This window comes from Mustela putorius, unplaced genomic scaffold (genome assembly GCF_011764305.1).
Source record: "Mustela putorius furo isolate JIRA1106 unplaced genomic scaffold, ASM1176430v1.1 tig00003983_pilon_pilon_pilon, whole genome shotgun sequence".
In the NCBI taxonomy this organism is placed as follows: Eukaryota; Metazoa; Chordata; class Mammalia; order Carnivora; family Mustelidae; genus Mustela; species Mustela putorius.
Genome location: NW_025422123.1, coordinates 5,929,478 through 5,953,935, shown reverse-complemented (window position 1 = coordinate 5,953,935; position 24,458 = coordinate 5,929,478). Strand labels below are relative to the sequence as shown.

Here is a 24,458-nt window from a genome sequence, read left to right as displayed (position 1 = left end):
AGAGAAAGAAAGCAGAACTGGGCCCCAGCCAGCTCTGCAAAAAACCAGAGACAGCTGAGAAGCACACCCTGGAAAGAAGACCATTTTGAGACACTGCTTATGTAGCAAGGACTCACTGGGGTGGCCCCAGCACCCATCACTCTCTCCTCAGTGCTGACACAGAACAAAAGAATCAGTGAAGAAGTTCCCAGGAAATGGTCCATGGCTTAAACAGTCTGATCTATATCCTTGCTAGATTGACATCTTTCCTGCTTTTCTAGTTTTCCGTAAGATATTCAAGTCAGTAGAGAACACTGAACCTGTTACTCTCTGAAAGCCTACGATGATATCCAGGGCTTTAGACTATGCAGTTTGCCTTCAGTTGTGTTAGCAACTGCACAGGAATATGAAAAAACGCATGTGTTTTATTCGGGAGGCTGCAGTTTGGTGTGCTAGAATGTGCTTCACTTCCTCAGTGCTCCCCGAGCACCGAGGTTTCCAAATTCTAGCCTCAATTCAGGCGGACACCCTTTCCAGAGAATGCCATCCTTTAGTGTGCCTATGGACCAAGGGAAATGCCAAAACACATTTGGCCTGGGAGCTTGGTTTCTTTAGTTTTCTAAACTGCCCCGGAAAGTTCTACGGCTAGGACATTGAACCAGTCTCAGAGCATAAGTGGGTTCACTCCTACAAGGTACATTTCACAATATATTTTCTACTATTTGGAAGTACTCTAGACTATGGGGGAATTTTTTTCTGGGGTCTTCCCTGGACACCTTGCCTGGGCTATTGCTTGACCATCTTGTTGGTTTCTCATTGGCATCACTGATCGGAGCAACAGAAGAATGGGAGGAGAACAAGGCTACATGAAATGTGGCCTTCCTTCAGAACAGACGGGAATGAAGCTGGTGAGTTTAGCCGAGGGCGAGCAAGAGCATTCTAGACAGAAAGGCCAGAAGAAACACTTCCCTACCCTGAAGCTGCATGAACATTCAATGTAGGACTCCATCTGTTTAGTTAAATTGACAATTTCCTTTAGCAGGAAATAAAGGTTCATACTGAGTTTCAGACCAGCTATAGCGTAAGAAATAGCTTCACTTTTTAAAGACACTGCTTTTTAAGGCATTCGGCATGTAACCTAATTTCATTTGATGGAGTTTGTTTTTCCTTCTCCATTTGCTGCCTAGAAATGTGTGCTCCATTATCTCCTGCAGAGTTGGGGTGGGGGGGGCAGTAGGAGCTGGAGACTCAGAGTTCTCTGGGCCTCGAAGCACATCAAAAATAAATAAATAAATAAAAGAATATTAAATAAAATTAAAATAAATGACAAGAGCAGCCATCCCTGTGGATTTGCTGTCTCAAACACATCACACCACATAGCTGTTACTCCTAAGGGGTACTGACTGAACCCCTTCAGTTTCCATTTCACAAGCACAGAGACAAGGCCAAACCCCAATAAGCAAAGAATAGCACATAAGCATAAACACACACAGGAGCAGATTTCTTCTAGGGAAATGTGGTTTTCATTTGAGAGAAAAGCCCACATCTATTAGGCCTCTTTTAGAATGCAACAAAATCATACTTTGTTTTAGATTTTTTAAAAAATTCAAACTTTCCAGTGTTCTGACATGAAGATGGGACTTTATTTAAACAAATAATTATAATGGGAATATGATTTCCTGGGCTAAAATGCATTACTTTAGAACTGGCTTTTTATTTTTAATATTGATATGAGGGGAAACACACACACACACACACAAATGATTGCAGAATATCAACTTTTTAATTTAAAAAGAGCAATCAAGCAATTACCGAGGAGAAAAGACACACATCACCAAGGCTTTCATTAGCCCTGGCTGGCTCTGGCTCTAGCGCCCTCAGCAAGGAGAAATGAATTTACTTGATGTCACACAAAAGAGCTACTCCTCTCAGGATCCAGTGATCTGGGGACAAAACTGTTCGCAAATACACCACAGTGATGAAGGTCAAGTCAGTACGCCTGGGTTTCTTGTAAATAGGACACACATACAGCTTGGGGTCCTTGGGCGCGGTGGAATTAATGGCAAAGATGTGTAGCACAGGCAGCTGTGTGAAGAGCACCTTGGGGGTGGATTCTGTAAGCTTCCCGTTCCGTCTGTCCCAGGCTGCTCCGTCCATATACAGCCCATAAATATACACGCCTTCCTGGAAGAGTCAAGCATAAGGTAATACGATTTTTGAAAAACTAGGTGCTATGAGATGAACATTCATTACTGTAATAGGGGTTGTCAGTTTAGAAAGAAGACATACACCAGTCTTAAAACACCACCAAAAAAATAAAACAGCACTGGGCTCATTGCATGAGCAAAATACTGAGCCCAGTTTTCCCCTTGGGCCTATCTTGAGGCCTTAAGGGTTGCAGACATGTTCCTGTTATTGCTTGTTTGAGCATAGGGGTAGCTGCTCGGGACAACAGACTTAGCCAGCAGAACTAAGTCACCTCTGTAAGGAGCTATGTCTCGAGAGATCTGGTCTGAGTCAGCGTAGGGTCAGAACAAGGAATGCGATTTGGAGCTGGAGCACACAGGATCTAAGCCTGTGCTGGCCAAGCCAACCTGCCATTCTAACCATCTCAGTCACAGGAGGGAGTGAGGTTTGCACAGCCAGGCCCAGCTAGTGGGAGAGTCAGAGCGCCCCCAGAGGCCAGGTGTGGTAGAGCTAGCACGGGCATAACAGACAGGGACAGGGTTCATTGGTTGGACAGTGGCTGCCTGTCATCCCGTTTCTCTTTGATGCAAAGCAACGCTGCCCTTGACGGCTTCACCATTAAATCGGGGGAAAAGACATGAATTGAATACCAGCACACACTTGTTAGAGGGCTGCCTGGTGAGCAGCTGGGCTGGAGCGCTTGGGGGTCTTTGTGGAGAAGACATCTTTGAAGAGCTTTGGGGAAGATAGAGGACAGAGGGCAAACATCCAGGCAGCAGCAATAGTACAAAGATAGGTGGGATGGGTGGAAAGCCCAAGCAATTTATTTAGCAGAGGGTTCAGGGGTTATAAAATAAGTAGGGCTTGACCTTGGAAAAGTCTAGAAGCCAAACTGAAGAGTTTGAACTTTGCCTTGTAGGCCATGGGGAGCCATAGAACATGTTTTCAGTAAGAAAAGAAAGACTAGAGGGAATCATGGGGAGACTGAAAATCACATAAACCCGTAAGATATATCTATGTAGAAGATGGTGACCGTTTTTTCTTTCCAATGAGGCATAGGTAAGGGGAAGCAAATGTAGATTATAATAAAAGAGAGTGAGATTAATTGCAAAGTGTTTCCCGGAATCCCCTCAAGTGAGCTAAGAGTATGAGGACCATATTTTTAAACCCAAACCTAAAGTACATGGTTTGACAGTAAGATCAGGAGAAATCCCAGAAAATCAGGACATATGATTACCATCATTGCTGGTGGGTGACAATTACTGCACAAATGACACAACCATTTAGGTATCATCTGACAGTAAACTGTACCCCTTTTAGGTTCCTTTTCATCTCAGAACTTTACAAGGTCATAGTTAGAAGGTGTAGCAGGCTGAAGAGTGCCCCCCCCCCATTCATGTCTACTAAGAACCTCTGAATGTGAGCACGTGGAAATAGGGCCTTTGCAGATGGAATTAATTAATCATATTGGATTAAAGTAGGCTCTAAACCCAATATGACCCACGTTCTTGTGAGAAGAGGACGTTCTTATGAGAAAAGGAGGGAACATGAAGATAGAGAGAGAAGGTCATGTGATGATGGAGGCAGAGGCTATAAGCCAAGGAACACCCAGGACTACAGCCACCATCAGACGCTGAGAGAAAGAGGTGGAATGGATTCCTCCCCCTCCGCCCTGAGCCTTCAGAAGAAACCAACTCTGCCAAAACCTTGATTTCAGAATCCTGGTCTCCTCCCCTCTGAGGAAATAAATTTTATACAAAGTTTGTGGTACTTGGTGGCAGTGGCCTTAGGAAATGAGTACCTATCTCGGTGCCAGGAAATGGGGTGCTGCTCTCACAAACACCTACAAACGTAGAAATGACTTTGGAGTTGCATAATGGGAAATTTCTAGAAGAATTCTGAATTCTGAATGATTGAAATAGCCTATGGTTGCCTTGAATGGAGAGGCTGCTGGTGGAAATGTGGAGGTTAAGTGTGCTTCTGTTGGAGTGGCAGACAGAAATGAGGACTAGGCTATTGGACACTGGAAGAAAGGTGACCCTTGCTTGACATGGCAGAAAGGGCCAGAGCTTGGAATTCACCTGGCCCAGTCCTCTTCCTTGACAATTGAGGGAATTAAAATCAGAGAAAGGGAAAGTGAGGCTGATGTACTGAGTACCTATATGGAGTCCTAAATGATTCCAGTTGATTCTCACAACCATCTTTCATAAGGCTGAATCATCACCCTTTTTTCACAGATGAGGAAGTTGAGGCTTAAAAAGTTAAAGAACTTGCCCAAGTTCACAGAGTGGGTCAACGTCCAAACAATGGCTCCCAATGGCATCTTCTTACCTTGGGGCCCCCCTCTCTTCCGCCTCCAGGTGTCCCTGTAACCAGGGTCCCAGAGCTAGCAGGATGCTGCTGGAACTGGCCCTAGAGCTCAGGACTGCAGGTCCTGTTGGTCTCCACCCCTGCCCTGACACTCCTCTGGTCTGTGAGCAACCCACAGCAGGAGCCGGAGACATGTGGAAAACCGCATTTTAGCAAACACAAGGGTAACTTGAAATTATAAAGATATGCTGTCTGAGGAGTTCCAACATTTGTCATTAATTCCCACTCCAGCAAACGGAGGAGGCTTCGGCACTGAAGTCTCCCGGTAAGGACCCCAGCCACAAAGCCAATGGCTGTAACGGAGGCACTCATAGGTCAGTGTCAAGTGGAATTTGAGCTTTCAACCCTGGTTCCAGAACTGTCCCCACTATAACCCAGTGGTGCCTACCATAGGGGGCAATGTAATTTCCTCCTTGGTCTGCCGCAGAACTTCGTTGTGGATGGTTACAGAGTCCAGGGCCCAGCCTTTGTGGGCGCGGGTCACTTCTTGCCTCATTGCTGTGAGGAAGCCTGAAAAAAAGATCCCAAGGTCTTGGTGAGGTCTACCCAAGAAACAGGAAGTGAGTAGTGCCAAGTACGAGTTGTTTACCCATCTCCGAATGTCCGTCCTCCCCGGAGAAGTTGAGATTGAACCTTGGAGCACATTTCTTCCAGTGTTTTGTTTCTAAGGGGATCTTCAACGAGCTGGGGATTCCTTGCTGGGTGACAGCAGGAAAGCAGCACCCCAACCGCCTCAACCAGAACCTTGGTTTGAAATTCTCCCCTGGGGTTTCAACCACTAGAGTGGCTAAAGATTGTAACCTAGGCTGGGCTCAGAGTCTCTATTTGAAAACACGCTATTTAGGAACAAGACCGGAATGGTAAATATTCTGAGATCAGCATTCCAACGAAAACTCGAATCAAGCCATTATCAAGCTTCTATTTGCTATAATGGAACAATTTCATTTGGTCTAGGGAAACAAGGCATAATGCCAAAATAGAAAACCCAACTTTCAATTTGATCAAGCATGCAATCACACCGCAAAGAAAAGTTATGTGTTTTAATGGGCATAATACAGTTATTTTAAGGTAATACATGGCTCCAGATACTGTGGCCTTTCTTTACACTAATATTTGCAAACCATGCTATTCAATTCAATAAGAGAAGTCTTCAAGAGTAGCAATTATTTTAGAAACTAAGCCCTGGACTTCAAACCTTGGGAAGATTTATCTGTGACCTCTCTATTACATTTGGCTCCCATGTTAATAGTGAAAATCATGAAACTCTTGACTCATAATCATGAGTAAATTTTGGAATATATGTATGTCCCCACTACTCCCAGTGAGATCTGAGAACTATTATGTACATAGCAGCACATCAGTGAGAATATTTTATCAAGTCAGGCTGGGATCGGAGGAAAGAGAAAAAGTTGCAGCACACTGAGTTACTATCCCTCAAAGCTGGAAAGAAAGAACAGGGCTCTAGCCTTGCTGAATGAAATAATCAAGTTCTTGTGGTTCCCAAGTCCCTCTTTAGTTATTAAATTAGACAACTGGGGAGACACATCTTCATTCACTCATTCATTCTTTCATTCACTCACTCACTCATTCATTCATTCATTCGTTTGTTAAACTTCTCAGGCATGGCCACTATGGACCAGGCACCACTCTAAGTAGGATGACCACAAAGATGAAAAGGCCATCCATGGACACTGCATTCCAGGAGTTTGGTCTAGAAGGAGTGTGAAGGAAGGCAGGACATATAACACAATGTTATGAGCAGAGGTGTGGATACAATGAAGTCTTCCACTGAGGCAGGCTGAATCGAGAAGGTGAAATTGAAGGTAACTCTTGCAAGATACATAGGAGTTTGCCAGATGGGACAATTCCAGTTAGAGGAACAGCATGTGCAAAAAAACCATGGCGGTCTGGGTGAAAGGTGAGGCAATGCTGGCAGATAAGGTTAGAACAAAGGTAGAGGCAGGACTTTTCAGGGTCAGGGTTTGGACTTGATTTCGTGGCTAGCGGGAAGCCACTGAATATTTAGAGTAGGCAAATGATTTGATTTGATTATATTTGCATCATATACTAATGAGTAGTATACTCAGAGTGTTCTCTAAAACAGGATTTGCATGCTAAAGAAGAGCCCTTGCATTAATCTAAAAGGTCAATCAACCGGAGTAGCTGGTTGTAGGCTTCCAGGGTATAGTCTTATTGGGGTGGGTGCCTCTTATGCCCAGGGTATTTTTGGATGCAGTCCACGAGTGCGTTGGGTGAGGACCATTGAGATAATCAAAGGACTCATTGAGCTCACAACTCAACAGTTCCTGAGGAAAAAACAGAAGTGTTGGCTCTGGTGGATACCAGAGAGTACCAGAGCTAAAGTTACTCTACCATATGGTAACCCTCAGAAGTTTCCTGGCCCCGTCAGTGTCATTGATAATTATGGAGGGCACACAATTATGACTAGGAAGATCCTTTGGATCCTGCAAATTGGCATTCTACCCCCCCAAAATGTGAGGTTTTTTGTTTGTTTTGTTTTTCTCTCCAGTACCAGAAAATATGGTGTACACTGATATCTTACAAGGTCAAACTCTGCAAAGCTCTGTTGGTAAATTCTGCTTCCAGGTTACAGTAATCAAAGCAGCGGTGGGGGAATATGCCAACTGGGAACCCATAAGGCTGCTTCCCCCATGAAGAGGGGTAGCTGTTAAACAGTATGAGCCGCCTGGGGGTGCAGAAGGAGATAGGAGAACTATGCAAGAACTGCCCCAAGTGGGTACTGTGTGCCCTGCCCACAGTGCTCTCACCAGCATGGTCTGAGAGGTAAAAAAAAAAAAAGCCAGGTGACTAGTGGCAGATGACAGTGGACCTACCCCAAAATCGTACAAGGTAGTGTTCAATATGAGGCTGGGCCCCACACTGCCATCATCTTAGATACCTCGGTCATGTTCTTAGGCATTGACTCTGTTGTGCTAGATGTAGCAAATGCTTTTCTCAATAGACCTCTGGCCACTGGGTCACAGGATCAAATTTGCCTCCACGTGGGAGAGGCAGCAATGGACCTTTCTAGTGCTTCCCCGAGGTGTCCTGCACAGCCCCACCACATGTCACGGAATGGAAGTCCAAGACCTGTCCCTGTCCTCCTTCCCCACATTGGTAAAACGGGCCCGTTATACTGATGACAGAATGTTAACATGTGAAGACTTGCCTCTGTGGCAAGACACTCTGCAGGCTTTGTTGGAACATCTGGGGGAGAAGGTGAGCAGTGAACCCACAGAAAATAAAAGCCAAAGCACTGCTATAAGATTGTGGGAGTCATTTGGTGGGATAACAGCATCTTGCCCCAGAAGCTGTGATTGATAAGGGCAAGGTCACGCAACCCCTGAGAATGTGAAAGAGGTACAAGGCTTTGTGGAGATTTGGGGGTTTGGAGGACTTATATTCCCCCCTAGCCAATGCCTCTGTCCCTTACACTGCCTGGCAAAGAAGGGGCGTGTGTGGGACTGGGAATGAGAGCAGTGAGCCACCTCTGAGAAGACAAAAGTACCAGTGAAGCTCCTAACCAGTGCTACCACTTGAGTTAGATATGTCTGTGACTCCAGGAGGGCTGGGGACAGAGCTTCTACAAATAGAGCCTCTCGCGCAGCAGAGGCTGAGCTCAGAGTGGTCTAGCTGGTCATCACTTATGAGCCCTAACCTTTAACCCTTTGCACTGACACTTGCGCTGTTCTTTTTTCGCTCTCTCTCTCTCTTTAAGATTTTATTTATTTTAGAGAGGGAGAGCCTGTGAGTAAGGGGAAAAGCAGAGGGTGGAGCAGAGGGAGAGCAGAAGGGGAGGGAGAGGGAGATAACCTCCCGCATACTCTGTGCTGAACACAGAGCCCAATGCGGGGCTCGACCTCATGACCCTGAGATGGTGATGACCTGAGTGAAAACTGAGAGTGGGAGGCTTAACTGGCTGAGCCACCCAGGTGGCCCAACACTTGGGCTGTTCTAAAGGGATTAATTCTATTGCTTGGACAATGGGAAGCCAAGGGGTGAATGATAATGAGTAGGCCATTGTGGGGTTAAGATGTATGGGGGCACCATTTTGGTTCACCTGCCAGAGCCTGGGGCCATCCTCACCATCTTCCACATCCTGGCTCATAAGGCACTGACACCCACTGTCAATCAAAAAGCTGAAGTTCTAGGTCAGGTACAAGCCCTAGCGACTGGCCCTTCAGTAGATAGAGTAGGTTGAGTACATGGGAAGAGCATCTGCCATTGCATTGAGGTGGGATGGCATATTGCCAAAGATGGTGGCCAGATTGCCCTCGAAATACAGTGGCTTGGTTAAGGCAGTAACAGCATGTCCTGTGTGTTCTAAACAATGCCCAAGGTAACTTCTAAAGGAGTCTGGGGCCATCCACTAGAGTTCCCAACCGGTAAGGGATTGAAAAATTGATTATATTGGGCCCTCCCTCTGAGAGGAATCTACATTTGTGTAGATACCACATCTGGTCTAAGCCAAGCTTTCCCCTGTCACCACACAAAGCAGGCAATCACCATTAGGGGACTAGAGAAGCTAAGCAGCATGTATGGATACCTTCATTGACTAAGACACTGATGAGGGGTCACATGCCAAAGGTCATGATGTACAGGACTGGGCAAAATCACATGACATGGCATGGCAGCTCCACCTCCCCTACAACCTGCAAGTAGTAGCGGGGGGTGGGAGGGGTACACTGTGAAAGGACAATTGGTATATGAAAGCAGCAGATTAAATTAGAAATAGGTAAAGCCACCTTATCCCAATGAGATACGGTAGTCTCAGGCTTTAATACACTACACTTGAATGATCAACTAGTAAGGCCTGTTGCCTCATATGCCGGACTGGGGACCCCTGCTGAGGTCCCTAATCCCATACAGGTATGGAAACTGCGGGAAACAGCCATTGCCCCAGATCAACATGCTATGCTGCTGAGAACACCAACCCCCACTATGCCTAGGAAAAGAATTACGTACTGGGAATTGCAATGGGATGTCCTGCTGGGATGGGTATTACTTCCGCACCCCTGGCTAAGGGGGAGCTACTCAATCTTCCCTGGGATCCCACTGTCCTGCTGCAAGCCAGACCCATTGAAATGTACTATGCCTGAAATGGAAGATGCACCACTGAAAGAGGAGAGAGGGTGGGGTCTGATATATCTCACCCTCAGTCCATCAGCTCACACCTGACAGGGCTGCCTACCTCCATCAACATGGATGGTATGTGCAACCAGGTCAAGTTCCTAAAACTGCCAGTTTCCCTCTCCTCAAGGCCAGGTCGGTATGTAGTTTTCCCCTGACACAATCCTTTGGCCACAGTCTTTGTCCATTGGCCTGGAGGATGTTCTTACACACACAGAAGCCCTTACTAAATCCATTCAGCAAGCCTGGAATGACAGCCAACAGAGCATGTCCTTACCAAACACTGAAATGTCTCTACTGAGAAAAACTATCCCAACATAGGATGGCCTTGTTATTATTATTATTACTGCCTTGCAAGGAAGCATCTCTGCCATTATATAAAAAGAATGCTGTGTGTTCATTCCTGATGAGTCTGCTAATGTATCATCTTTATTAAATCACACGAGGAGATCAGTGAATGGCCTGGGTAATCCAACTCCCAGCCCAGGGGACTTAGTAAATCAGTAGTTTGAACCATGGAGGTCTTGTTGGAGAAAATTTTGACTCATTTTGGAATCATTGTCTTAATCTATGTTTTCTCTTACATGTATCCATACTTTTGTTGTGGCATCTGCCTGTGGTGTAGCCAATGGCTGCCCAAAGAGCCTCCTCTATGCTAGTGAAACCCCTTGCTGATGGCTCAGGTCTCGTTGCAGAAGAGGGGGGCCCAGGAGATTGTAGGAGCTGGTCATCAAGTGTTGGGGAAGGTCATCAAGAGGACATGGCCACAGGCTGACCCATGAGCTTCACCTGGGCAATTGGAGGCTCCTCCCCACCTTCCCTTTCCTTGAAATGTGTGTTCCACCCGCCTTTCCTGCTATCAGAGGCTGCCCTAAGGACATAGCCTTGAGCTAATAATGTGCTGTTGAGGCCATCTGGAGGATATACATGATTGGACCCAGTTAAGTCCTCTGTGTAAACTTTAAATATTTGGTGTGTGGGTACAGAGATCTGAATAGCTCGTGGCCACCCAAGATAAGTCTCTCTTACAAGTAAGTGCCCTTACTTATAAAACCTGCCACCTACCAATCTGGAGGGGCCTGCCTCTTCTTTAGTCTCTCCCTGCCTTCTGCATAAGGGGATTGTTTTCAGATTACACCTGGAAAGCTCCCCAGGAAGCTATAAACCAAACAGTGATCACAACAATAATAAACAATTCTTTCTTGCAAGTCCTTCCATGAATGTCATTTTCATCATTCAACACTAAGCATACCTCCATGTGGCATATTATATGTTGTGTATCCAAGTAGAGTTGGAATTCAATCGACCCTATTTTGTGATATTTTAAAAATTCATCCATGATCTATGAATCTACAAGGTCATAATGCATAAGACATGAGTCTTGGTCTTCACCATCCATCTGCACAAATTGAATAATTGAATTTTTCTCTAATATTTTAAATTCTAACTAAATTGTAAATTTAACCTCTCTCCATATGGCATTCAGGACAATGACACAGGTGCCAGATGATGCATGAGTGGGATTCTCACTCATGTAACACATCTGCTTTGAAGACTTCTGTCATTGTCAGAAAGCTCTAAAAATCTCGAATGCCATTAGGGTGAGAGCATCTCTTATCTCCTCCCTACTGGGGAGTACGCAGGATGTTGTCTAGTTTATGTGAACAGTACCCCTCCTGATTTAGGCAACACCCTTAGTATGCTGGTAGATGGGATCTGGAATACAGATTATCTTGAGCTGTTAAGAAAGGAAAAGGTTAAATAAATGTAGTTGAGGCCTGAAAGTGGAGGGTAGGGGAACTATTCCCTGGGCCATTCTCACCCAGAGAACATGGAGAAGACACATAATTTTTCAAGTCTTCATAGTTTTGCTTTGGCTTCCTGAAAAGAAAAACATGATCTTGTGGAATTCAAACTGCAGTAAATCCACTGAAATCTTCATTATTGAATTTAAAAAAATGAATGACCATCTTTCTTGTCGACTAATATCAAGGCTAATGGAATCAAAATCTGTGTTTTCTGAAGCCTGTATAATTTTAAAAGACTATTGATACATTTTTCTTTATAAAAACTTGAAAAGCAGTACTTTTGTCTTGGCACCAATTTAGTTCTAATAATTCTTAAACAAAATTTCAATCATCAGTGCTGGAAAAGTGATTCATGCATTCATATGTTTGACTCTGAAGCAAGCTGGGGAAAGTCTTCACCAATAATAAACTTCTGTTCATGAGATATAACCACCCACATGGAAATGGGTGATTTGACTATTCAAACATCTGAGTTGCATGCAGTCCAAATGAGATGTTTTGGAAAAAAAAATTTTTTTCCCCTTCAAACTCATACAGCACAATGAAATCTTAAAACACTTGTCAAGTATGTTCTTTAAAAAATTCAGTGTTAAGCTGGGGTTATACTTTGGAAATTCAGGTCTAAAGTAACACTTGTTATGTCTTAATTCCTATAACAGTAGTAACCCAACATTTCAGCAAACTAATTACTATTGTTTGACGTGTGTAGTCAGTCGGCTTAAAGAAAGCTGTAGAGTTCAAGTGTCACTTCAAACAAGGCCTAAGAAAAGCCTAAAGAAACAACTAATCGGGAAGGTTGCTTGTCTCTGTTTGATCAGGAGGAGGCTGGTATTCTGTAATGACAGTCCTATCAGACATTTTTTTTCTTTAATAAATGAGCCAGTCCTTATGTAATGGGCCTTAGGTTGGGCAGTATTTCCTGTCTTATTAGTTACCAAGCCTCCTGGTAGCATCTCCAAAGATGAGGAGAAATGATGTTCCTGCCACAAGTGTATGACAGGCAGTTTTTTCCCCAAATGAGAAGCAAACGGAGTTCATTAGTAAGTTAAATAAAGGTCAGAAATCATTAAACAAAGATGGGGTTGATCCACCCAGTTGAATCAAAAGGCACCAGGCAGCTCTCCTGATGCTTTGCTAGATGCTGTAAGGTGGGGAATCTTAAACCTGCCTGAAAATTAGAACTATCTGGGAAGCCAGGCCACAGCCCAGATCAATGAAGTCAGAATCTAGAGGTGAGACCCCGGCATCAGCACAGTTTCAAGGCAGGGCTTCTCAAACATTTATGTTTCATAGATATCTGCTGGGGAAGGAGCTCATATCTAACACACATTATGACTCCGTAGGTAGGTCAAGAGTGGGGCCTGAGGTTCTCTGTTTCTCTCAAGCTCCCAGGTGATACAGAAGCCATTGGCTGGTAGACCACATACTGGGTAGCAAGTCTAAGGTTGGGTTTCTTCACACATTAGAATGACCCAGGTGAGTTTAAGAAACGGATTGTACAGACTCCAGAGGCCTCCTCACCAATTCTGATATAATTAGTCTGGAGCTCCAGGCATTACTATATATTAAATGTCTCTCAGGTCATTCAGTTGGAGAGGCGGATCTGAGAGCCACTGCTCTGTAGAAAGATCTCCACAGCAGGCTACTGGACAGTTCACTGACCCACATTTTTTTAAGGAACAAATTTGACAAGTAGGAACAGAAATGCCTCACAGTACCAGCAAAACATTAGGAAGGCTGTCAGTAGTAGAAGCGGACTCCTTCCAAAGTCCACCGAGGCACACGTGTTTTCTGGGATGTTGTTAATCCAGGACACGGTTGGCTCCAACAGAACCTGAGTTCAAGTGGGAAAGCTGGGCCTAATGGTGGCCTCTGCTTCATCCACCAAAGTGTTAATTTCCTGAGCTGTGCTCTCTTCTCTGTGTGCTACTTTATGCTTCCTTTCCCCTGCCCCAGCCAAACCCTTCCAGTGTTCCCTTAGGAGTGGTTCGATGGTTAACCGACTCTCCCATTTTCCCACCTCTGCACAGGACATTCCATCTTCTTCCTCTTACTGGAGCCCTGTTCAACTCTAAAAACACAGTCCTTCCCAGTTTTTCCTTCACCCTTTATGAGACTCTCTGGTGCTCTGACAAGCACATCCTCTGGCCACATACCCCAAATACTGTCTGCCCCCATTCGCTAAGCATTCTCCATCATCTGGGCTGCTTCAGCCTCCATTCAGAATCTTGACCCCTCCATTCCCCAAACTCATCTTTTCTGAAGACCTCCTGAGCTCCAGCTTTCCTTTACTTCTTTCCTGCCCATCTAGATCCATTCTTTCCACCACTTGCCCCGCAAAACCTCAACCCTAGGTGAATCCAAATGTCCCCCTTCATACGCCTATCCCAGGCCACTGAGCAATAGACAGTTACGTAGTTGCGACTAGCCCTGATGGGATTCTCAAAACCACCCAGCAATATTTCCTTGTCTCCCTCAGTAGCCCACTTTCTCAAACACCTGCCATTCTTCTTAAATCTGTCTTCTGACACCTTCTTGCTCCTGAAATCACTTTGCCTCCTTCTTCAAGGAGAAAATAGAAAGTGTCAGACAGGAAGTGCCTTAACTTCTTGCCATCAATCTGACAAACTCACTTGCACCTACCCTCTTTCCTTCCTTATTATTCTTACTACAACGGGTGTGGTTTCCCTCCACCTGCTCAGAGTGCGTCCCTCCACTTGGGAGCCATTCCCTCTTTGCCTCTTTAACCCCTCTCTGTTATCTTTGCACTCTGTTTTTTTTTTTTTTTTACTCTCTCTCCTAGCTTCTTCCCACATGTATTTGAATAGATTTAAGATTCTCCTACCATTAAAAGAAAAAAAAAAAGAGAATCCTATCTTCTTACAACCACTCCTCCAACTTGTTTGTCCTCTTCAAAGCCAAATTTCTTGAGAAATTAAGACAATTTTCCTTCCTGTCCATACTCTGTCTTTCCGTTTCCTGCTGTCTCACTCACTCATCTGAGGTCTCACTCCTCCACTTCTCCATCCACTCCACTGATACTTCCTCTACCAACAGTTTCCTTATCAATAAAGTCATCTGACCACTTTTGGTCCTATCTTACTTGACCTCTAGTAGCATCTGTCACTACTTCCTACTTCCCCCTCTTGTCTGCTACCACACTATGCTTTCTTGTTTTCCCTCTTCCAAGCTCTTTGCATGTGAGAGGACCGTTCACAAGAACTGGGTGATCTGGAACATGGCGATACACAAGCAAATGTAGCAGAATCTTCGTAAGGATGGCTTAGGAGGAAGGTGACTTGATGGTAGTATTGGTAAGGTTCACAGGAAGATGGAATATTCTATATTGGCAGTTGGAAGTGAAGAACCAGAATCTTAAACCAGGACTTTGGATGAGTCAGTCAAAAGTAGGGATAAATAGTTACATCTGTGAGAATGGCTGATGTCATCCACATAGATACCAGGGCCAAGGGCAGAACTTGCTTGAGAAGAACCTACAAAGTAGACCAAGAAACAGTCCTAGGAGAAGGAGAAGGAGAAACAAGGAAGGTAATAAATGAAAACCAAAGTGTGAAAGAGTTTCCAGAATTGACATTCTAGTATAGTGAAGGGGAATGAAGTTGGCAAGAAGGTCACTAGATTTGGTGGCCCTGGAGAGAACAATGATGAGGCTGGCCAGATTACAAGTGATTAGACTGTTGGTAAGGAAGATAAACATGTACAGAAACTAGAATGATAAGGGATGTGGTTGTGACTGAAGCCAGATGCACCTAAGCCCCTCCCACATGAAGGCAAGGAAGATGGGTTGTTACTCAATCTGGAGGCATTTCTAAGATGTCCAGTCCTCTTATCATTCTGTGGCCTGCAGACAGAGCAGGTAAGGACTATCACTCAGATAGAGGTTTAGCACCCTGAGGTTTACCTGGCTTCCTGCAGTTAGAGTCCGTTTTGGTTCTGCAAAAACTGTAGCCATGGGGTATGCTTAGGATTGTTATGGGATTAGAAGAAATCTCCCAGTTCCTTCCAATCACAAAGTTCTGTTAACTCTCGGTGTACTTTTCCACCCCACAAATAACAGGCTTTTATAAGACAGGCATTCAGAGAGTGCTGCTAGTTGATGATGTTGCCTGAAAACAAATTCACAGGCAAGAGATTGTAGATGATTTTACTGTATCAAAAGATTACAGGACAAAAAGTATCCCTTGCTTCAGTAAAATCCTCTCTGAAAATCTTGATTTGTACCACTATATAAGTTGTCACTGATATCTGCTATGACAGACTGATGTGGCTTTTTGAGACACTGAAGAGAAAAGAGAAAAACTAATGCAAGTTGGCATCAAGCTCCAGACTGAGTTAAATATTTGGAGAATAATGATACTGCATGCTTCAATTTCCTATAGAGGTGTGAGGCTGGAGACTACATTCAGCTTCTGCACTAGCAGTGCCTGTGAGTCATACCTAACATCAAATGGTAAACCATGGCCATCAATTAAGAGGTTTTACAAGGTGGTCAATACCCACTTGAAATCAAGCTCATAATTCATAGTCCCCACTAATGACACAGACACAAACACACACACAAATGAGAATCAATCAGGTGTACATGATGCTCTGAAAAGATACACCTGTAGGAACCAGCGACCGAACAAATCCTTCAAGAATCCTGAGAAGCACAATCTTAAACAATATGTGAACATGTGTACCAATGATTGCCGGGAAACCCCAGTGGAACACAAAGGTCTCTTGGCCCTGAGAATCCACTGGGAGGCAAATCCATGTGCTGCCAAAAGCCGAGCCATCGAACAAATGTTATGGGGGTCATGGATAGAGAGAACTTGACCACTTTCATAATCAAAACGAACTGACACATGATTGAGCTCATCAACTGCTACAAGAAACGACTGTGAAAGGGGCTGAAAATACCACTCCATGGCGGCTGGCAGATGTGGTCTCTTCAAGTAAGACCGACAAAATATCAGGCCACCATAAGGCAAAGGAGCAATGCTATAAACAGCATCGGCTCAGGCACAGACTGTGTGTTGGGGGTGGGGGACGCAAGTCCTGTCACCGGTCATTGTGGCAATGTGGGTCCTGAAGTCACTTAGGCCCGAGGAGCAATCACCAGAGGCATGATGGGAAAAATACATCAGACATTACTGGATGCCATATTATAGGAGCATAAAACAAATGGTCATATATGTAAATGTTTTTTTGTATGTCTTATAGCCTAGGTGATTCTGACTATATGTATTTGTGATTAAACTATGGCCTACCCAAACTGCATTGTGTTTTACTTAAACATGTTTTTGTTTTTTTTTTTAAATTTAAAAAACCTCATTTGCTTAAATACCTGGAGCCAAAGAAAGAAATTTCATCAACGGAGACTAGATTAGAATATATAAAACCCAGGAGATCTAGTCATGCTGAGAAATCAATTATTAAGGTCAAATAGTGACCAGAGAGGCTTCCAATTGGAAAGTACTTTATCTGCTGGCACACTGCCTGTGAACATGCATGCAGCTAGTGTAATCTTTATATTTTCCAGATTTGGTCAGGTAATATGGAACAGAAAGTAAATTGTTTCTCATGTCAAGAGAAGGAAAAGGAAGTAGACAAGTGATTAGTGTGCAGAGAAAGTTGACTTCTGCTCTTCTATGCTATAAATAGAAAGCAATCATAGATATGCTTGTGTGTAAAGGTAACATGCTTAAATAAGTCCAGGGCTTTCTAAGACATAGAGAGTCATGAGAGAAAAAAATCAGTTTAAGCTGAAAATAGAAATGAAGAGGAGAGAAAGGATTAGTATCATGAACAAAGAGAGAAAACATGTATGTCTGTATTTGTATTTCTGTAAATGTTCTGGCTTGTTAATATTTCTTAAGAATAGTAACAATTAAAGGTTAGTTCATATTAATACTTTGCTATTTTAAGTCATAATTCTAGTGGGGAAAAAAGCAATCATTGAAAGAGATTGTGTGTTGTGATACACGACTTAATTTGTCTGCATCTATGGAAAGCCAGGGATCAACCAACCCTTCTCTCTCGGCTTCTGAATATCAAAAATGTACTTAATGACCTCACATCCTTTTAAAAATCACTGATCTTTATCCATCTCCTGAACTCCAAGTGGGCCAACACGCCTCTCCTCCTGGATGTCCTACCAGCACTAGCTGACAATTCGAGTGTTTCTTGTTTTCCTCTCAACCTGTCCCTCTTCCAGGGCTTCTTGTCTAGAACAGCCCTTCAATCCCAGCCATTGCCACTCTCTGTTCTCTCAAAGATCCCCCATTTAATCTCCCCATCAAATCTGTCCCTTCCTCTTCACCTGGTTAAGATCCCAGGCTCTCTTCCTTGGACTTGGTAAGTCTCATTGCTCTGGACCTCCATATTCCAGCCTACCCTCTACCTTCTCCTGGGATTATCTTGTGATCTCTGTGGACTTCCAATTGCCTTTATGATGTGGCCTAACCTCCACCAGAAGACTCTGCACTCCAGCCTCACTGCCACCCTCCTCTGCTCCCTCTTCCTGAGCCCTGGCCATACTGTTGTCCTTCTTTCCTCAAGCCTCTGGCTGGAATGCCCTTTTCTGGAGTCCCTGCAAATCCTACTCTGTGCTTCCTGTGTAAAGCTCTTCTGGTCTTATGAAGCTCTTCCCCTTGGCCGAATTCATCTCCCTGTCCTCTGTACTACTGTGGCACTCAGTTCTCACTTGGGTGGAGCACTTATCGCATTATGTTAAAGTTGCTGATGGGTCTGTCTTACCAATCAGATTACGAGCTCCTTTAGGGGGTGAATTGGGTCTCAAATCTCTCTCCATTGAAAGCACCTAACGGAAGGGCTGGCAAATGGAAGATGGTTAGACAACCCTAATTAAGTTAAGTGTTATTTCTTCAGGCCCTCAAGCCAGGAATTACCTGGTGACAGCTCACTCAAATTGAGGGCTGGTAAGGAGGAAAGAGAGATTCATAAATAGATTCACAATCTTAGAACCATCATAAAAATGTTTCCTCCCCAAATTCAGTGGAAATTCTGGGAGAAAAATAGATAAGTGAAATCTAGGAGCTGTCCTTTACAAATCTAAAGCCTATTAAAATAATAGTACACTGTGTATAGTTTTGTAAGCTCATAAAAACAGCCATGGTTAGTGTTTAAGTTTAGAAAACGTTTAGATATTTGAAAATGCATGAAGTGAATAAATGTATGTGTATGGAGAACAATTCTGGTGTACCATTTTTTTTAAAAAGGTTTTGTTTATTTACTTGACAGACAGAGATCATAAGTAGGCAGAGAGGCAAGCAGAGAGAGAGGAGGAAGCAGGCTCCCTGCTGAGCAGAGAGCCCAATGTGGGACTCAATCCAAGGACCCTGAGATCATGACCTGAGCTGAAGGCAGAGACTTTAACCCACTGAGCCACCCAGGTGCCCCTGATGTACCATTTTTTGAACTATTATTTATTTACACAAAGAAAATTGCACAAGTTGTAAATGTACAGCAGCTTGATGAATTTTCACCAGGAGAATAGCCATGTAACCAACATCTAGATCAAGAAATGGAACATTGCTTGACCACCAGGAATCTCCTTGTGCCCTTCTGCAATTACTGCCTTCTGTCTCAAGGGCAACCACTAGTCTAACTTTTAACACCATGGATTTCTGTCTTGCCTGCTTTGATTCATTGTATAAATGGAATTGTACAGTATACCTACATTACACATAGACTATAATGTATACAGTATAACACACTGTAATGTGTTCTGTTTTATTTCCTTCACTTAATATTTTATGAGAGTCAACCATATTGTGAGTAGCAATAATGCTTCCTAAATTTGTACATGTGAATATTTCTTAGATTGTATTACTAGTGGAGCTATAAGGTGCTGAACTGTAAGGAACCCAACATAACTTTATTTTGGCCAGGAATTACCTCAAGTAGCTATGAAACCAGAAGTCAACCACAGGAAAAAAATCTGGAAAGACCCCAAATACATGGAGAATAAGTAACATGCAACTAAACAACGAATCAGCCAACCATGAAATCAAACAAGAAATTTTAAAAATACACGGAAACACATAAAAGTGAAAACACAATGGTCCCAAACCTTTGGGATACAGCAAAAGTGGTTCTAAGAGGGACGTATTAATAATAAATGCCTAGCTTAAGAAGCAAGAAAAGTCTCAAAAAAAACAACCTAACCTTGTACCTAGAGGAGCTAGGATAATAGCAACAAATAAACCCTAAGCCAGCAGAAGGAAGGAAATAATAAAGATTAGAGCAGAAATAAATGATATACAAACTAAAGAAACAATAGAACAGATCAATGAGACCAGGAGCTGGTTCCTTGGAAAAAATTAATAAAACTGATAAACCTCTAGCCAGACTTATCAAAAAGAAAAGGGACCCAAATAAATAAAGTCACAAATGAAAGAGAAGTAACAACCAACATTACAGAAATACAAACAACTAGAAAAGAATATTAAGAAAAATTATATGCCTACACATTGGACAGGATATAAGAAATGGATAAATTCCTAGAAACATACAAAATACCAAAACTGAAACAGGAAGAAATAGAATATTTGAATAGACAGATATCCAGCAAAGACATTGAATCAATAACCAAAAACTCCCAATAAACACAAATCTAGGACCAGATGGATTCATAAGTGAATTCTTTTTTGTTTTTAATTTAGTTTTTTTCAGTGTTCCAAAATTCATTGTTTATGCACCACACCCAGTGCTCCATGCAATACCTGTCCTCCATAATACCCACCACCAGGCTCCCCAAACGCCCACCTCCGCCCCTCCAAAATCCTCAGTTTATTTCTCAGAGTCTACAGTCTCTCATGGTTTGTCTCCCTTCCGATTTCCCCCAACTCACTTCTCTCCATCTCCGCATGTCCTCTGTGTTATTCCTTATGCTCCACAAGTAAGTGAAACCACATGATAATTGACTCTCTCTGCTTGATGTATTTCATTCAGCATAATCTCTTCCAGTCCCGTCCATGTTGATACAAAAGTTGGGTATTCATTCTTTCTGATGGAGGCATAATACTCTATTGTATATATGGACAATATCTTCTTTATCCATTCATCTGATGAAGGGCATCTTGGTTCTTTCCACAGTTTGGCAATTGTGGCCATGCTGCTATGAACATTGGGGTATAGATGGCCCTTCTTTTCACTCCATCTGCATCTTTGGGGTAGTAGTAGTGCAATTACAGGGTCATAAGGAAGCTCTAAATTTTCTTTTTCTTTTTTTTTTTTTAATTTCTTTTCAATGTTCCAGAATCCATTGTTTATGCACCACACCCAGGGTTCCATGCAACACATGCCCTCCATAATACCCACCACCAGGCTTACCCAACCCCCTACCCTCTCCTCTCCTAAACCTTCAGTTTGTTTTAATTTCTTAAGGTGTCTCCACAGTTTTCCAAAGTGGCTGCACCAACTTGCATTCCCACCAACAGTGTAAGAGGTTTCCCCTTTCTCCACATCCTCTCCAACACTTGTTGTTTACTGTCTTGTTAATTTTGGCCATTCTAACTGGGGTAAGGTGGTATCTCAGTGTGGTTTTGATTTGAATCTCCCTGATGGCTAATGATGATGAATGTTTTTTCATGTGTCTATTAGCCAGTTGTATGTCTTCTTTGGAGAAGTGTCTGTTCATGTCTTCTGCCCATTTTTTGATGTGATTATCTGTCTTGTGTATGTTGAGTTGGAGGAGTTCTTTATAGATCTTGGATATCAGACCTTTGTAGTGTCATTTGCAAATATATTCTCCTATCCTGTGGGTTGCCCCTTTGTTTTGTTGACCATTTCCTTTGCTGTGCAGAAGCTTTTGATCTTGATGAAATACCAAAAGTTCATTTTCACTTTTGTTTCCTTTGCCTTTGGAGACATATCTTGAAAGAAGTTGCTGTGGCCGATGTCAAAGAGGTTACTGCTTATGTTCTCCTCTAGGATTTTGATAGATTCCTGCCTCACATTGAGGTCTTTTATCCATTTCAAGTTTATTTTTGTATATGGTGTAAGTGAATGGTTGAGTGTCATTCTTCTATACATAGCTATCCAATTTTCCCAGCACTATTTATTGAAGAGACTGTCTTTTTTCAATTAGCAATAATCGCGCCTCGGATAAACCTCATTGGCTACAATACTGCCACTGTGCAAAGCTTCTTTTTTCTACTGTATAATTTGTCCTGCTTTGTCGAAGACTCTTTGACCATAGAGTTGAGGGTCCATATCTGGGCTCTCTACTCTTTACACCTTAAAGAACTGGAGAATCAACAACAAATTAAGCCAACCACACACAAAAGAAGGAAAATAATCAAGATCAGAGCAGAGATCAATGAGATAGAAACTACAGATTCACTAGAAAATATCAACGAAATGAGAAGCTGGTTTTTTGAAAGAATCAGTAAGATTGAAAAACCACAGGCCAAACTAATCCAAAAGAAAAGAGAGGACCCAAATTAATAAAATTATGAATGAAAAGGGAAAGATCATGACTAACAGCAAGGAAATAGAAACAATCATCAGAAATTATTATCAACAGTTACATGCCAATAAGTTAAGGAACCTAGACAAAATGGATGCATTCCTGGAAACCCATAAACTTCCAAAACTGAATCAGGAAGAAATTGACAACCTTCATAGGTGAATTCTACCAAACATTTAAAAAAGAGTTAATGCATATTCTTATTTGGTGACTAAGAAAACATTTTTTTAAACTTTTTTTAAAACTTATTTTCAGCGTAACAGTATTCATTGTTCTTGCACCACACCCAGTGCTCCACGCAATCCATGACCTCTCCAATACCCACCACCTGGTTCCCTCAATCTCACCCCCGACCCCTTCAAAACCTTCAGATTGTTTTTCAAAGTCCATAGGTTCTCATGGTTCATCTCCCCTTCCAATTTCCCTCAACTCCCTTCTCCTCTCCATCTCCCCTTGTCCTCCATGCTATTTGTTATGCTCCACAAATAAGTGAAACCATATGATAATTGACTCTCTCTGCTTGACTTATTTCACTCAGCATTATCTAGATAACATATTTTTAAAAATTATGTTAAAATTGTCCAAAGAAACACTATTTTTCTCACACTATTACAAAAAATAGAAAGGGAAGGAAAACTTCCAGATTCATTTTACAAGGCCAGTATTACCCCGATACCAAAACCAGATAAAGACATCATAAAAAAGAGAACCACAGGCCAATACCTCTGATGAACACAGATGCAAAAATCCTCAATAAAATACTAACAAACCTAATCCAACAATACATTAAAAAAAATCATTCACCACAATCAATCATGTATTCCTGGGATACATGGATCACTCAATATTCACAATTCAATCAATGTGATACATCACATTAATAAGAGAGAGGGTAAGAATAATATGATCATTTCTCTCTTTTTAAAAGGTTTTATCAATTTATTTGACAGAGAGATAGTAAGAGAAGGAACACAAGGAAGGGGACCAGGAGAGGGAGAAGCAGACTCCCTACTGAGCAGGGAATGGGGCTCCGTCCCAGGATCCTGGGATCATGACCTGAGTCAGAGGCAGACACTTAATGACTGAACCACCCAAGTGCCCGCATACAATCTTTTCAATGGATCCAGGAAAAGCATTTGATAAAGTACAATATCCATTCATGAAAAAACCCTCAATAAAGTACATTTAGAGGGAACATACCTCAACATAATAAAGGCCATCTATAAAAAGTCCTCAGCTCACATCATCCTAAATAGGGGAAAACAGAACTTTTCCTCTAGAGTCAGAAATAATACAGGGATGTCCACTCTCATCACTTTTTTTCAACATAGTGCTAGAAGTCCTAGCCATAGCAACCAAACAACAAATAGAAATAAAAGGTACTCAAATAATCAAGGAAGAAGTCAAACTTTTACCATTTGCATATGACATGATACTCTGTACAGAAAATCCTAACGTCTCCACCAAAAAACTGCTAGAATTCATACAGTCAAGTTGCAAGAAACAAAATCAGTGTACAGAAATGTTGTATTTTTTTAAAATTTTTTTAAAAATTTTTATTTTTTATAAACATATATTTTTATCCCCAGGGGTACAGGTGTATTTCTATACACCAATAATAATGCAGCAGAAAGAGAAAATAGGGACTCAATCCCATTTACAATTGCATTAAAAAAAATAAGATACTTAGGAATAAACCTAACTAAAGAAGTGAAAGACCTGTACCCTGAAAACTATAAAAACTGATGAAAGAAATTGAAGATGACACAAAAAACTGGAAAGACAGTCCATGACCATGGATCATTAGAACAAATATTGTTAAAATATCTAACCTACTCTATGTTCTCCTCTAGGATTCTGATGGATTCTTGTCTCACGTTGAGGTCTTTTATCCATTTCCAGTTTATCTTTGTGTACAGTGTAAGAGAACGGTCGAGTTTCATTCTTCTACATATAGCTGTCCAGTTTTCCCAGCACCATTTATTGAAGAGACTGTCTTTTTTCTACTGTATATTTTGTCCTGTCTTGTTGAAGATTATTTGACCATAGAGTTGAGGGTCCATATCTGGGCTCTCTACTCTGTTCCACTGGTCTATGTGTCTGTTTTAATGCCAGTACCATGCTGTCTTGGTGATCACAGCTTTGTAGTAAAGCTTGAAATCAGGTAACGTGATGCCCCCAGTTTTATTTTTATTTTTAGTTTTTTTTTAAAGATTTTATTTATCTATTTAACAGACAGAGATCAGAAGTAGGCAGAGAGGCAGGCAGAGAGAGAGGGGAAAGCAGGCTCCCTGCTGAGCAGAGAGCCTGATGTGGGGCTCGATCCCAGAACCCTGAGATCGTGACCTGAGCCAAAGGCAGAGGCTTTAACCCACTGAGCCACCCAGGGGCCCCGCCCCCAGCTTTATTTTTGTTTTTCAACATTTCCTTAGCGATTCGGGGTCTTCTGGTTCCATACAAATTTC

At 42.5% G+C, this 24,458-nt stretch overlaps 1 protein-coding gene and 1 pseudogene across 1 annotated transcript in view; both read right to left on the bottom strand.

Annotated features, from left to right (window-relative positions):
• Nucleotides 1-1,743: 1,743 nt before the first annotated feature.
• Nucleotides 1,744-24,458, bottom strand: part of DNAH8 (dynein axonemal heavy chain 8) — a 365,321-nt gene continuing 342,606 nt past the window's right edge. The window contains exons 93-94 of the mRNA XM_045071144.1: nt 4,925-5,046; nt 1,744-2,163 (exon numbers count right to left, since the gene is read on the bottom strand). Of these exons, the coding sequence (XP_044927079.1) occupies nt 1,876-2,163; nt 4,925-5,046 (410 nt within the window). The 3' untranslated portion in view covers nt 1,744-1,875. The remainder of the gene's footprint in view (nt 2,164-4,924; nt 5,047-24,458) is intronic.
• Nucleotides 21,549-21,669, bottom strand: LOC123389556 (annotated as a pseudogene).